General features: G+C 38.6%; 1 protein-coding gene across 2 annotated transcripts in view; it reads left to right on the forward strand.

The window, feature by feature from the left end:
• The window catches only part of SORCS3 (sortilin related VPS10 domain containing receptor 3), a 581,582-nt gene that overhangs the window by 362,695 nt on the left and 202,408 nt on the right, over positions 1-16,479 (forward strand). For both annotated transcript variants that reach the window (XM_025467140.3, XM_025467142.3), the window contains exon 5: positions 14,831-14,904. In XM_025467140.3, coding sequence (XP_025322925.3) covers positions 14,831-14,904 — 74 coding nt within the window. The remainder of the gene's footprint in view (positions 1-14,830; positions 14,905-16,479) is intronic.

The raw sequence follows: 16,479 nt of genomic DNA on the forward strand, positions 1-16,479 counted from the left end.
CAATATGTGGCTCCTTAGCATGTATATTAGAGTCATCCATTACATGTCAAAATGCAGATTTCTGGGCTCCACTCTTGACCTCCTGATTCCAGAATTTCTGGAGGGATGCTTGGATAATGCATTTTAAAAAAGATAGCTGGATAACTTAGACATTTGCGATCCACTATTCTGGAGAAAGCCCTTCATCATACTTATTTTTTTTAAGATTTTATTTATTTATTCATGAGAGGCACAGAGAGAGAGAGAGACAGAGACAAAGGCAGAGGGAGAAGCAGGCTCCCTGCAGGGGCCCAATATGGGACTCGATCCAGGATCCCAGGATCACACCCTGAATCAAAGGCAGACACGCAACCACTGAGCCACCCAGGTGACCCCCTTCATCATACTTATAAAAGAAGACTGAGATTAGGAAATTTAAAGTCTTCCTCAAAACAGCCCAGTGAAGTCATTGATAGAGCTAAGACTTAAATCTTGCTCTGTGTATCAGGTACCTACTGCTGTGTAACCAACTTTCCCTAAATTTACAGGCTTAAAAACAGTAAATATTCTTTATTGATCACATATCTGTGGGTTAGTGGGTGGTTTTTACTATCTCAGCTAGATTCATTGAAGTGTCTGTGGTCACCTATAGTTGAGTAGGTAACCGTACTGATGTTGGCTGGGCTCTTACCTGTAGAGATCAGATGGCTGGATGGTGATTTGAGATGGCCTCCGCTGAGGTACCTAGATTATCTTCTGTGTGATCTTTCAATCCCCGTTAAGGTAGTGTCACTGAGAGAGATGTGACAGTATGCTGAAAGATTGGGATTATAAATGGCTTCTTAGAGACCACCTTCAAAACTGGGACACTGTTGCTTCCACTGCATTCTGATGCCAAGACAAGGAACAAGGACAGCCTTGATTCAAAGAGTGAGGAAATAAACTCTAGCTCTTGAGGGGAAGGGCTGAGAATTGCTTTATGAAAGCAGTAGATATAGGGAAGCTGAATCAGTCTACCAAACTTGCCCCACAGTCCTGGGCCTTTCCCACAACATTTGAGTGCCTTTAGAAGAAAATTTATCTGCCAGCTTTTACAAATGTTTAGGGAACATCAATAATAATATTCTCTTGGGTTCTATTCCTTGGATTACTCTTCTCAGATAAAGACTCAAAAATCCTGTATCTTAAGGAACCTAAGAAGTCATTGGGTTAACCCCATCTGACACTTTAACTTCCTGATAGTATCACCTTAATCGAAGTGCTCATTCATCATCCATTTAAACACATCCCATAAGTCCCTAGAGAACTTGTTGCCCTGTGAGGCAGCTTTTCCATGTTCAGAGAGTTCTTTCCATTAGAATATTATTTCTTACATCTAGCCAGTATTTACTTCCATTTAGATTTGGCCTTTTGGTCTTACTTCTATCCTCTATTGCAGCACAAAAGAAAGTTCCATTGTCCTTCCATGGAAGAATGTTTTCCTACATTTGCAAACAGTTACAAAACTCTTTGCTTTTTGGTCATTTTTCTGTGCTAGTAATCTCAGTTTCTACAACTTCTCCTAGGACATAGTTTGAACTCCATCACACTTCAGGAAGTTTCCTTGCAAACACTCATTTCTCAATGACACCCAAGTATTTTAGAATAAATAGTGGTTTGGGGCGCCTGGATGGCTCACTTGGTTAAGTGTTTGGTTCTTGGTTTTGGCTCAGATCATGATCTCAGGGTTCTGATATTAAGCTCCACCTCATCAGGGAATCTGCCTGAGATCTCTCTCCTTCTCCCTCTTCCCCTCCCTCCATTCTCTCTGTAAATAAGTAAATAACATAAAAAAAAAACAACAGTGAATAGTGGTTTTGGAATTAGATGTTCTGGAATGTGCTTTGAGGTCTTGATCAAATTTATAAAATCCCGGATGCCTGGGTGGCTCAGCGGTTGAGCATCTGCCTTTGGTTCACGGCATGATCCCGGGGTGCCAGGATCGAGTCCCACATTGGGCTTCCTGCATGGAGCCTCCTTCTCCCTATGCTTAGGTCTCTGCCTCTCACTCTGTGTCTCTTATGAATAAATAAATAAAATCTTTTAAAAAATTATAAAACCCATGAAGCCTCTGTTCTCCTCCCAGATGTGTGGACAGAAATAACCATCAAACTATTTATTTTGTGTCATTTACATTAGAAAGCATATACAAAAATGCCTGTTGGGGCAAATTCTCTATAAATGTTAGTTTCTTTTTTCCCCTTATACTTCTGAAAGAATAGCCTTTGAAATACACATTGTTTTTCCTTGAATATCTTGAATTTGAATGAACTTTAAAAATTTTGGCTATATATTAATAGTAAAGCCATGTACATGTTGAAATGTCTACCTAGAGGTATGTTTTAAATGGTATTTCATATGTTAGGGATAGTGAAGCCTTTATTTCTTCCAAACTGAGGGCAGGTATTATTGTTTTGATACTTTTGAGGAGGTAATTTAAATTAAATAAATGACCTAATGCCAAGAGATTTAAGTTCTTCATGTCTCTTTTAGACTCAGGCTTTTAGGAAGGAAAAACAAATCTGAATCTGGAAAGGAATTAAGGACAAATTGGATATAGTGAAAAGGCCAGGAAAATAGGTAATCAAGTGGATTTAATAACAGGATATGGTATGAAACCAAAATCATTAAGGAGAGAGAAAACACAGATAAGGGTGGAGGGATGTGAGTCAGAACAATAAAGTCAACTCACAGAGGAATACCAACCTTTGCGTTCAAAGGGCGCTGCTTATTATGAGATGTTTCTGAATCGTAATATATAAAAGTGAATAGAACCTGATTGCAAAGCAAAATGGTCAAGAGAATAGGATTGTGGAGACAAAAGAATGGATTTGAGTAATACTATGTAAATTGTTTATAAGATTGTTTTATATGACTGTTGGCTCAGAAAAATGCTCTTCAGTATAAAAGAGGATAAAGTGAATTGTGAGAATGACTTGTAAATAAAAATGCTGGATAGATTCAAGGTACAGTGTCATTCATGCATGGCATACCCAAATGAGCCACTGTTCCTGTGAGGTTATATTAACTTGTTTTTCTTTTAAAGTCATGCAGGTAATTTAAAAAAGACAGCACATGCAGTACAAAGAGCAGTGAGATGGGAGTCAAGACCTTGGGTTTGAATTCCAGCTCCACTGCTCACTAGGTGTGGGACTGCAGGCAAGTCACCGAGGTTCTCTGAGCTGTAGGTTCCCTGTGCATAAAGACAACAGTCCAGATCGTTCAGTCTCAGCTACAAAAGTTTGCTATTCTCTGATTCTATGTTGTCTAGCATCCGAGGGGCAGTTTCTTTGAAGGGGGCGGAATCAAGATTTCAGAGGGGATTCCTGTTATCCAGGAACCTCTAATCAATTTGAAGAGACTACTTGAAGTTTTGCTGTATAAACAAATGTGTGAATGGATCACTGTTAGATTGAATTAAATAAAAGCAATTCAAAAACTTATAAGAGAAAGCTGTTGTTAGAATCTGGTTAGACACTGGGTGTTAAATATGAGAATAGAGATACTGTTTATAGGGTATTTTTCCCTTCTTAGTGGCACCTTACAGTGATGAGTTGTATGAATTTGGTTTTAAAAGTAGTTCTTCAGTTCTCCTGTTGTCATCTTGCCTCTTTTGGCCAAGCATGCCCATAGATGGCATCATGTAAGGGAGACCGTTTGAATTAATATGGAAAGAAGGGTAGATTTTAGACAAATTTAAGAAGGGAAGCAGGGGGCTTTTGGGTGGAAAGAATAGCATTTTAAAAGACTTGGAAAGGAATATTTATGTATTCATTCAGTGAATATTTATTTTCCTGTATTTGGCATGCTATTAAACATTGGGGATTTTTAAGGTAGCAAACCCTGCTATCTACAAAGAGAGACAGGAATCAGTCATATAATACATGAATATGTAATTTCATATATTTTTAGTATTTTTAAACATATTTTATTTATTATTTATTTGAGGAGAGGGAGGGTAGAGGGGGATGGAGAGCAACAAGCAGATTCTGTGCTGAGCCTGGAGCCTGACGCGGGGCTTGATTTCATGACCTGAGCTGAAACCAAGAGTCGGATGCTCGGCTGACTGAGCCAGCTGGGAGTTCCTGTAATTTCATACTTTGATGAGTATTATAAAATAAGAGACTAGAGAGCCATGAGGAAAGGAGGAGGTACCTGGGCAGGAGGTAACTAAAAAGGGCTTCCTTTAGGAAGTGTTATTTCTGGTGATACCTGACGTTTGAATAGCAGTTTAGTACATGAATGGAAAGAGGGAGAAATGCAGGGTAGGAGGAGAGCATTTTAGGTAGAGGGGACAGCACATGCAAAAGCCCTGAGACTGGAAGGTCCATGACATGTTTGAGAAGCTAAATGAAAACCAGTATGACTGGAACTTAGAAAATAAGCAGAGAGAAGAGAATCCTAGAGAGAAAGGCAGGTGGGGTATGAGCATGGTGTCACCTCTTCGACAGAGTATAGACATTAGTCCCATTACGAGCTAGTTTCTGCATGTCCAGTTGGCATTGGAGTCATAGTTAGGAGGATAAATCTAAGGAGTCATACAAAAGCCATTCATTCCCAAAGTGAGACTTGCTATGTTAACTGACAGGGTCAGATGGAATTGCTTTCTTGCAAGTATGGCATCACCCACACTGCATATTTTCCTCTCCCTTGTTCATTATAATTAAGGATATGGAAATCCTGCCCATAGGGTTTCTTCTCATTTCAAGTCCAAGAGTCTTGTGGCAGTTTTTGATGAGGCAGTTTTTGATGTGGCAGTTTTTGATGTGTCATAGGTACCAAGAAATGACCAAACCCCTTTTGTGGTCACCTTGTATGAGACACACTTGAGATAGGTGAGTCACTCCCATCAATAGCACCCGGGCCCTAATGATGGACCAGACATTCTTCTTTTTTTCTTTTTTTAAAGATTTTATTTATTTATTCATGAGAGATACACAGAGAGAGAGGCAGGGACACAAGCAGAGGGAGAAGCAGGCTCCATGCAGGGAGCCCGATGTGGGACTCGATCCCACCCTGGGCTGAACGCGGCGCTAAACCACTGAGCCACCCAGGCTGCCCTGCCCCAGACATTCTTGGTGTTACTTCTCCCTCTTCTTTAAATTTGGCTCAAAAATGCACCCCTTAGGGGCAGTGGCACAAGGGAGTAAGTATGATAGGTTATAGAGTGTTTTTCTAGAGGGTCCACCTCACCTGAAAATTTGTAAAAAAAAAGAAAAATTGTCTTGTATTCTAAGCACAGATATATGGTAGCATAGACTATAAAATATCCATGGGAGTTTAAGTTAAGAGTTTAGAGATTTGAGGAAATTTATCCTTCTTTCAGACTATTTATAACCAAAGCCTCAGATTCCTGGTGGGATGCTGTATTCCCTTTGGCCATCAGAATTTTTTTGATGAACAACTCTGAGAAGCATGGAGTCTTAATTTGTGACTGATCCTGTTTATAGGATGTCCTGTGACTTTCTTACCAACTTCCTACTAATGAATTTTATGCTTTTAGAAGTAGTTCAGTGTTTTAATCTTGCCTCTTTTAGGTTTTTTTTGGGGGGGTGTTTCAGAATTCGAGGACTGAGGGTGTATCTACCTCTACTTCCCTGCTTTTACAGTCTTCACTCTTGCTACTCATCTCGAAGCCTTCATTTTACATGCACACCCATAGTCTCATGCAGTTGTTTCCTCCTCTTCCTCTTAGATCCTTTAAATGACCTTTCTTGGCTCCTTTTCCTTCTCTATTCTTTCTTTTTTGATGTGGCAGTTAGACCAATGTGCACTGATCCAGGGCCAAGCAAATGATACTTTTGGAGGAGGATGAGATAATGTTTCTGTTTTATTTCCAACATCTTTCCTAATGACCAGAATTTTTCACCTTTGTTAGCTTAAGTGTTTTGGGGGAACTTATCCTTCAGGCAAGCTCCTACTCACTCATTATGACTCAGCTCATGGCACAGTGCCCGACCCAGCAGCACGGACCACTCCTTCCATGAGTTCCCTCAGCTGTCGTCCACCTCTGTGGGCATGGGCCTCCTTGTGTTGTGTGGTACTTACCTGTTGACATGTTTGTCTTCTCATCAAAGTTTTGCATTTCTGGAGATCGGGGAACTTGGTGTTACTCATCTTTGTATCATCACACCTGGCACTGAGCCTAGCACATGCTAGGTGCTTAAGGAATACTAAATAAGTTGAGTAAAGTGATGTGAGTTAATAGGCTACAGGGAGTATTTACAATACTTTTGAGTTTCTTTTGTCCAATGTCAAATAACTGAGATGCATAGTGTAAGGGGATGTATCTTATGATTCAGATGCTTAGAAATAGAATGGGAGAGACTTTAAGGGAGTGTTGCCAGGTAAAATAAAGGACACATAGATAAAACACAGCTAAATTTGAATTTCAGATAAACAATAATGTTTTAAAAAACATAAGCAGATCCCTACTGTTACATGAGACATACTTACACAAAAAATTATTCATTTTTCGTCTGAAATCAAATTACCTGGGCTTTATGTATTTTATTTGCTAAATCTGATAACCCTACATCAAGGTCAAATAGTCCCATTCTCTCCTTCAGGCATTCATACAACAATGATGCTAAGATTCGGTGACAAATTTGTGGCTCTCAGGCAGCATCTGGCCAGCTGGATCAAGACATCTTATTTGCCCAGCAATATATTTTAATTTTTTTAAATGTTTGCTCAAACTGAAAAATACAGAGATTTCTCATAAAAATCTGAAATATCAGTCCTCTTGAAAAATTATAATAGCCTGACCACACTAGATTCGCTTTCTTTGTCCAGTTAAGGAATAGCTAAGCCCTCTTAAATGGAACCTGAGCTTTCTGGATTCTTTTCTCCCTGGTATTGTGGGAAAATGTCATCTACCAAACATTTTATCACACTTGACCTGTCTTCCTTAATTTGAGAGGAAAACACAATATTTTTGAGCTTGTGTCTTTATCAAAAGCAGGAAAACAACAGAATAGCCCTCAAAGTGGCAAATGTTTCTATACAAATGGGGAAAATCATGTTCTTGAGTAAGTGAAGAAAGTTTCTTAGTGTGTGAAAGGGTAGCAAAATGATCATGTGTCTAAAGAATACAGACAATGGTACCATTTTTCTTACACTTCCCTCACATATTCACACTACAGACTTGAGGGCATTTGAATTCCTGATCTCTACTGGAAAGTAAGATCCCTGAGGACGAGGCTTTTGTCTAGTTCATTGATGTATCCTAAACCCATTGAAAAGTGCTTGGTTGTTAATAGACTTTTGATCAATATTTGTTAGACAAAGGAATGACTGATCTAAACCATTTGAGAGAAAGAAAACATCTATGGTTAGAAATCTTCAAGAAGAGAAGAAAAAATGTTGCCTTCTACAAAAAAATGGCACAACTAGGTGAAGGCTTATTTTATAAATAAATGTATTTATGGTATAGAAACCTTATATCTGTCAAGGGCAAAGGGAAAAAGCTACTGAGGACAGAAGCTCTTACTTAAATACCCAGAGCTTAGAACCACATTGGGTGGGACTTTCCCCACCAGTTATGAAGGGAGGGTTTTTTTTTGGGGGGGGGAGGGCATATCTGAGGAAGGAACCAAAGGCACACATGTTGGAAAGGACTCTGCTTATGTGACTTGGGTTTCTCTCCTGCCTATCATAAAGACTACCAAACCCAGTGGATTCTCCCTGTAGTCCTACACAGCCCAGCCACGCCCTACCACTCCCTCCATGGCTACCAAGGAAACAAGTGCAAAAAGCTAATTTTTATCAGAAACCAGCCTCATTTTTAAAGACAAAAACCATCATGACCACAATTCAGTAGAATGCTACCTAAATTCCACTGGTTTTGAGAAAAAAAATCAGGACAGATGTACATTAGGTTTGAATTTGCTACAGGGGAGAGCTTTTATATAAATGTGTTCCAAACTATTCTTCCCTCTTGATGATATGCTGGCTCTAGGGAATCTGGCTGGATCACCAAAAGCTTCCATAAAATGCATAGTTTGTTGCCTCTTCTGAGTATGTCTGGTTACCACCATATGGTCATTATTAATTCATATTTATTCTTAGGAAATACTATCCTTAGGGGTGTGGTGAAAATGTCTAGAAGAGAAATATATAGGCAAATGAGATTCAGGCTTTTATTCACAGATTCAACAATCTGGTCATACAACTAAGTGTATAGGAGTAGAGACATAAAAACAGAGAAATGTAGCAAGATCTGTCATCACTACTCTTGGTGGTAGGTGTAAGATGCTTGTACAGCTGACCCTTAAACAACACAAGGGTTAGGGGCACTGATCCCCTGTGCAGTTTAAAATCCATATATAATTTTGACTCCTTAAAAGCTTAACTACTAATAGCCCATTGAAGGCAGGAAACCTCTGATGATGTTAACAGTCAATGACCACATATTTTGTGTGTGACATATATTATACACTGTATTCTTACAATAAAGCAATCAAAAGAAAAATATTAAAATCATGAGGAAAAAAATAAAAAAATCATAAGGAAGAAAAAATAATTTACAGCAGTGGACTGCATTTATTGAAATAAAAAAATCTTTGTAAGTGTATAAGTGAATGCATGCAGTTCAAACCCATGTTGTTCAAGGATCAATTATGTTAGTTTCACATGGGCTGCTATAACAGAGTACCTCGAATTAGGTGACTTAGGACAACAGAAATTTTTTGTCCTACAGTTCTGGAGGCCAGAAGTCCAAAATCCAGGTTCATGGCAGAGCCATGTTCCTCTGAAATTTATAAAGGGGAGCCCTTCTTTGCCTCTTCCTTGCTTCTGATGATTTGTTAGTCCTTGCCATCCCATGGCTTGTGCCATCCCATGGCACTTCAATCCTCTGTCATCACGTGGCCTTCTCTCCCTGTATTCACATTGTCTTCCATCTGTTCCTGTCTATGTGTCCAAGTTTATCCTTATGAGTGTATCAAGCATATTGAATTAGGGCCCACCCTGACCTCATTTGAACTTGGTTACATCTGCAAAGACCTTATTTTCAAATAAGTCCACATTCTGAGGTGCTAGAGACTAGGACTTCAACATATCTTTTTTGGGGGGAAACAGTTGAAGTAATAACCTCCTCATGTAGTCGTATCATTCTTTGGACTTAAGCTTTCCAGATACAACTTGTTGTTCCTTTTGTGGAATATTACATTGATTAAATTGCCTCTAGTTCTTTTGCGTTCAGATGCTTTTCCCTGGCAGGCTGATGTAATTAGGGAACTAATAACTGGATCAATAAGGAAAAGAACATGTTCTTTCATATTTTCCATCTGTTCCAATGATTCATTTAGGGCTTTCAGTGTGTGTGTTGCCACTGAATACGTGCTTGTTAAGAGATATGAGATCAGGACACATAGGGGAAGAAGGGAAGGGAGAAGATCTAGATTGTTCTCTGGTAAAGGTCCAGGAATGTCATCCTTGAAGGGAGGAGGGGGCGCCATGAGGCAGAATGTGGAGAACAGTCTCATATATGTAACTTTGTATAAACAAGAAAATTTTAAAATATTTTATTTATTTTTGAGAGAGAGAGAGAGAGAGAGAGAATGCAAGGGGAGAAGGGCAAGCAGATTCCCTGCTGAGCACAGAGGCTGATGCAGGGCTGCATCCCAGGAACCTGAGATCATGACCTGAGCTGAAATCAAGAGTTGGGGGATTAACCAACTGAGCCACCCAGGCACCCCTAAATAAGAAATGTTTCTAAGGATGTTTATTATTTTGAAAACCTGCTTCATTTTAGTGTTGCATGAAACATGTTGGGTTGAAACCATGCAGGACTATTTAAACAGTGTAAGAACTAATACATTGCTTGTCCTAAGAAGAATTCACCTCTACTCATGATGATCCCTATGTAATACCATTCTGTGGAAAATCCCATATTGCTTTGTCTGATTCCAGGTCCCTCATGGAAAGAAATTGGAATTTTATTTTTTGGCCTTTTAAAAGGTAGTTTTGAAGGTACATATAATGTATACATTAGGATTAGAAATTAGGGCAGCCCTGGTGGAGCAGCAGTTTAGTGCTGCCTGCAGCCCAGGGTGTGATCCTGGAGACCCAGGATCCAGTCCCATGTCGGACATCCTGAATGGAACCTGCTTCTCCCTCTACCTGTGTCGCTGCCTCTCTCTCTGTGTGTCTCTCATGAATAAATAAATAAAATCTTTAAAAAAATATTACAATTTATAATTCTAAAAATATAAATAGGATAAAACATTGGCTTATATTACTACTGAAATATTATATCCATTGTAAAGGAATCTGAAAATGATAAAAAGATTTAAAAAGTATGTGTTATCCGGAGTGCCATAATTCAGAAATAACCACTGCTAATATTTTGGCATATTGCTTCTAATATGTTTCAAGTTTTTAGAATGCTTTAAATAAAGTTAGTGTCAACGTATGCATGTTTTATAATAGATTTTAAAATAATTAATATAAGCATTTTCATATCATTAAATGACATTGTAACACTATTGAATGGTTGCCTAAATTCTTTTTTTTTTTTTTTTTTAAGATTTTATTTATTTATTCATGAGAGACACAGAGAGGCACAGACACCAGCAGAGGGAGAAGCAGGCCCCATGCAGGGAGCCTGACGTGGGACTGGATCCTGGGTTTCCAGGATCACACCCTGGGCTGAAGGTGGCGCTAAACTACTGAGCTACCCGAGCTGCCCCTAAATTCTTTATTTCTCATTGAGTGTTAGAGCTTTTTTAATTACTAAAGTAACACATGTGCCTAATAATTTTAAAGACCCAGATATGCAAAAGAAAAAATACCAATGGCCTCCAATCTTACTCTTGCAGAGATAACTAGCAATACCATCGTGACATACATTGCATGACAGTGTAATTGTCTGAATTTCTGTCTTCCATGGTTCATGATGTTTTTGACCTTTGTAATTCAAGCACTTAGTTCAGAGCTTAAAGCAGAGTGGTTGCTTGATACACTTTTAGTGACTGAAGGGAGGAAGGAAGAAATGGATGAACACGTATACGAATGGAGAGGCTGCAAGGATCCAGCGTGTGGGAGAATAAAATTCATTTCAGACTCAGAAACTTACTGGAGATGGAGAGACAAGGTAGCTAACCAAAGGCTCTTAATGAATAGAAGCCTGCTCTTTCTCTTCATCTGAATCAGCCTCTAGGCAGAGAATTCAATTTAATTTTTTTCTCATCAGTCAAACAGAAGAGCTGAAAAAGCAAAACCAGAGACAAGGAAGGCAGGAAGTGGAACAGGCTTGGATGTGGAGATCAGGAGCTGATCTCTTCTTTCTCCGTTAGGAAGAGCAGGAGACGAGAGGAGCCATACTTCTCCCAAGGGTGAGTCCTAGCAGGAGCTGTAGTGGAGGCATTCTGCTACTACTGAATCCTCTGTGACAGAAGACCTGATCATTTCTCTGGAGGATTGAGGCTCCAGCAGTGTCAGGGTGACCCTCATGATTCTTCCTTGGCTTGTCTCTAGAGTTTGCCTCAGAGAAAGACATAATCATGCTGGGTTTTATTGGAAGGAATGTGGGGCTTTGCTTCTATGATTGGAATCTGGCCTGACAAAGAGTCTGGTATCTTTGGATTATAGAAGGCTCCAACCAAAGTCTCTTCTGTATTTAATTGGGAAACATGTGTCTTATGTCTGAGCATCTGTCTCTCAGACACCTGCCATGGGAAGGAGTGACCCATTTCTTAAAACTCTGCATGGAAATCTCAGGGTTTGCAATAAAATATAAGGATACATCCTTTCCAATGCAGTAGTCTGGTCCTCACCAACTCTCTCCTTCATCCCAACACCATCTCCAGTATAAATATACATACAGATAAATATAGGATGAGTCACAAATAGTTGGATGTATAGAAAGAGAGATAGACAAGAAAATGGACAACCTCCACCTCCTTTTAGCCAGTGACAGTCATCACATCTCTCCTTCGTCTTAAAAGCTTCTACATAAACGAAGTTCAAGACCTTGACCATACTGACATCTTTGTTCTTTTTTTTTCCTCATCCTGTAAAATCTCTACCAACCCCTCTGCTGTCCATATCACCTATCTCCAAAGGCCTAGGTTAAGCTATATTGCTCCAGGAAGGCTCATTGTTCCATTTCCATTCTTGTTAATCTTGCCCATTTCTCTACTTCTAGAGCTTGTCTTTTGCCCACTTTCCCCTTTGGTGTTGTATATGTATATTTGAAAGTCATTTGTGTATAAGTTGAGAGATGGATAATATTAACAGGGGTGGAAATGGAATGATGAGGCTTCCTGGAGCAATATAGCTAGACCTGTAGAGTTAGGTGGTGTGGACAGGGCAAAACCAAATAGAGACTTTGTATGTATATTTGAGGTTCAGGAAAAGGTTGTCATTTTTGTTTTTTGAAGAGCTGAATGTAATTCTGTATGTTCTACAATTTAATAGCATAAGCTATGTATGTTTTCTTCATTAAGTTGGTGAATAAAGAAGGGGACAAAGGATGACAAGGGGTAGTTTTGCCTGTTTTTCCTATATGCAGAGTTGAATACACATAGTAGTTAGCACTTACTGATGGAATGGGAACCCAATTTGGGTAAATACTATGAGAGTAGAGCTGGCAAGTACAGTATAAACTGTGATAAGCTAAATCAGGATTGACATCTTGGTTTTCATATAGTTCTTACAGTCACTTTGTAGAACCAAGCATCAGTATCTTCATCTATAAAATCAGAATGCTAATATATCTCCTTAACTACCTTGTAGGACATTTATCAAATATATATATATATATATCATATATATTTACATATTACATATGATATATATGTAATAATATATCACACATGCATACATCTCTCTACTATTTATTGGACAAAAAGATATTTTTATGTAGTTCATGGTGCCAATGTCCAATAAATATTTGAATTAAATTGAAATGGGCTAAAACTTCTTCAAGTCCCCCCAGATCATATTTGAGATGACCAGAATTTCCTACAAAAATTATTTCTGTATGGGTTGCAAGATTATGGACTTTATGAAGTTTAGAGGTGGCAATGTTACCTGGGTGTGGTGTGCCAGACAGCGCATCCCTGTAGGTGAACACTACTGGGAATGTGATAATGGCAAGATACTTCATCCGACGCCATTTCTATAAACTTGAATCCCATCTATTTCTACCTTTCCCAGTTTCCCCACCTGTGCAAGTGTGAAGAACAGAAACATAATAGAATTCTCATTATAAACTAGGCACCATGATTCCATGGAAGAAGATGGGAGCTAGATATCAGAAAACATAAATACTAGTTCTTTTCTTTTGACCAAAACTTAACATCCATAAAACTGAATTTAATTGTGAAATAGGAGGTTTGTGTGCTCACCTGTATAGCATTGTATAACCACTATTAGACAAAGGTGAATTGGACATGATTCCTGCCCCTTTTATGACTCATAGCCTGATGAGGGGAGGGGCATACCAACCAGTATTGATTGCCTTGGTGTGAACAGCTTCTTAGAGGCAGATAGTAAAAATAGTAATGGTGCCTGGAGGGAGTGGTTGATTCCTGGTGGATTAGAAAATGCTTGAGAACAAGGATTCAAGTTCGTTATAACTGCCTTGCCTTCTTTACAGTGTCCTTATAAGGCTCAAATGTATGTGAATGAGCAATGTGGTCCACCTATTATTATTATTATTATTATTATTATTATTATTTACATTATCACTCAGAACTATTATACTTCCAAGTATACAATTAAAAATAAGCCCCATTCTCTTGGCTAGTCTGTTATAGGAATGCTGGCCTTTCCCTTATATGTTAAAAAGGGGTCAGACTCTACATCCATAAAGTAAGTGAGTGTGGAATCTGACTTTATTAGCCATGCTGGGAGTTCTTTATTTTTCCAAAGTCTTGAGGTTCTTCTAGAATTTTTTCTCATACCATGAGTTGGTATCCATCCTTACGTGCCTATGTTAATTATTGATTTATTCAACAGATATTTAGTGAGCACTTTATATGTATTGAAGGCCTATAAACACAACTAAATAATACATACCAATCTAAAAGACATAACCACGTATTACCTCATGATAAGTGCTCAGTGGAAACCAAAGATGAGTGCAGTGAATTGAGAAGGGAGAAAGATGAGTGGATTGAAGTGGTTGGAAAAGGTTTTGTGGAGGAAGCCACACTTGTGTAATGTTTACTTAGTGTAAGCATGACCTTATCTCTGTGAAGAAATGGCAGTATAAATAAGTGTGGTACCATTATTGGCAGTGAAGAGTCCATTTCGTTTTGATTATATATAGGAGCAGGGAGAGATAAAACTCGAATAGCACAATATTTTGCACATAATATTGGCTGATGAGTATTTTTACATGTATTTAATTTCCCTGAGAATACAGAATCTACCTCTTCTTTATCTTCATAGCCATCAGAGTGCCTCACATGTAGGAGACATTCAATAAATAATTTTAAATAAATTTTGCTGAATTGTTTTAAAATTTAATTGTTTTAAATGTAGCTAAAGACTTGATAGAATTTGAAGAAAAATAAGAATTTTATGAATGGCTTTCCTCCTGAACGATGGGTGGCATCAGAAAGGATTTACACTCAGCTCAAAAAACAGCAGTTGTTTGGATATATATTGAGCACCTACTTGGTGCTCGAGAAGGCACCATGATAAACATAGCAGATTTCTATCTAGATAAAATGAGTGCCTAGTTGGGTGTGTTAGGCAGTCTAATGTGCTGGAATGTCCTTATCCAGGGGGATACCACATGTATTTATGTTGACAGTGCCCTTGATACTTACGCTTTCCTCACTTCATTGTTTTGCAGCTCTACAGCTCCATGGACTTTGGAAGACGGTGGCAACTTATGCACGAACGTATCACACCCAACAGGTTTTACTGGTAAGCTCCACCCACATATCCACTACCCTCTTGGATAAAGAATTGTCAGAGAGCATAACACTCAGGATAATACTGGACACCTTCAGCACTTGGAGACACGTGTGTTCTAGCCCTTTGCTACTCAGTGGGGTTCATGGACTGGCAACATCAGCATCACGTGGGAACTTGTTAGAAATCTCAAGAAAGACTTCCTGAGTGGGAGTCTGCATGTAACAGGGTCCCTAGTGATTCAGTGTGTACATTAAAGTTTGAGAAGCACTGGGCTAGGCTGCTCCATGAGAAGGTCATGACCAGGTACTCTTAGCTGTGTGCTAATCTCCCTTTGTTTGAGAAGAATATACATTTTATGTACCCATTCTAAAAATAGTATTTCGTAAAATGTACTCTAAAGAACACTAGTTCCACAAAATGCTTCTCCTTCCTTAAGCATTTTATGGTCAAGTAATTTTAAGTCCTGACTATTTAACTCGGACTTATGGAAGACACAGGGTTCATGTTAGGATATTTAAGACTCTGGAGAAGCCCTGACTGAAGAGGCTTCCCAAACTTATTTCACTACAGAATCTCTTCTCATGTCACACATGATGAATCCTTTAGAACAACTTCTGTGGAGCGCATTTTGAAAAGCCTTTTTAAAGAGTGAATATATGTTCCAAATGGAAAATTAGCCCTCCCCCTATCAGAAAGTGTTTTTATTAATTGGTGTTCCTATAGATGAGTGTGCTATTTTTACCTTAGCTGTAGCAAGCTAAATCTGATTTGGTATAATTTTATATTTTATTCTTCCATGCAGCAATGTGAAAGCGCTTCTTACTTATATCTGGCTTTCATTTTAGCAGAGGTCTGGCCAAAGGAATAGAGATTAGGAAGCACACATCCATGTGTTTAATATGCTTAATTATATGCTTAATTAAAACAGAACCAGAATTAATCTTTTAAAGTAGTCTCAATTTCATATCTCTTTTTAAGCACCTTAATTCAATGCCCTTAAAGATTCATGAGATAGCCATTTTTGTGGGGATGGTGTGTATGTGTGTGTGTAGTGGGGGATGTTGATGAGTACTTTATTCACACCAACATCTTTGAAAACAATGGCTCCATCTAGTCCCTTCTGTCCCACAAAACTATGACTAGCATTCAGAAAGCTAATTGCAGAAGTTTCCTGTGAAAATGCACTGTGTACCAATGTACCGATTACACACAGTAAGTGGGTGTGTGTGGGATTTTAGTGCTCTTGACTCAACACCTGGACTATCCTCACTTATTTTGCCCATTTCAGAACAATTGTTATTTGGTCTACAGTATTATTATAATTATTTGGTCTGTATTTTGAACTACTAAGATTTTTTAATAGAGTAAGGCAGAAAAAGAAAATACTTGTTTCTCTGATATTCCAGCTATGTGACTAGAGGGACCAGGTTCTTGGTCCCTCGAAAAGAAAAAAAAAATCACTCTGCTATTTCTGGAACAGATTCTTGAGATGGTGAGGCTATAAGCTGACTAGGAAGTCAAGTTGATGGAAAAGGAAAGTACAATAGACTGGATGAGCCTTGTCATCATTTCTGAGGGAAATTA

The sequence above is a fragment of the Canis lupus genome, chromosome 28, assembly GCF_003254725.2.
Source record: "Canis lupus dingo isolate Sandy chromosome 28, ASM325472v2, whole genome shotgun sequence".
In the NCBI taxonomy this organism is placed as follows: domain Eukaryota; kingdom Metazoa; phylum Chordata; class Mammalia; order Carnivora; family Canidae; genus Canis; species Canis lupus.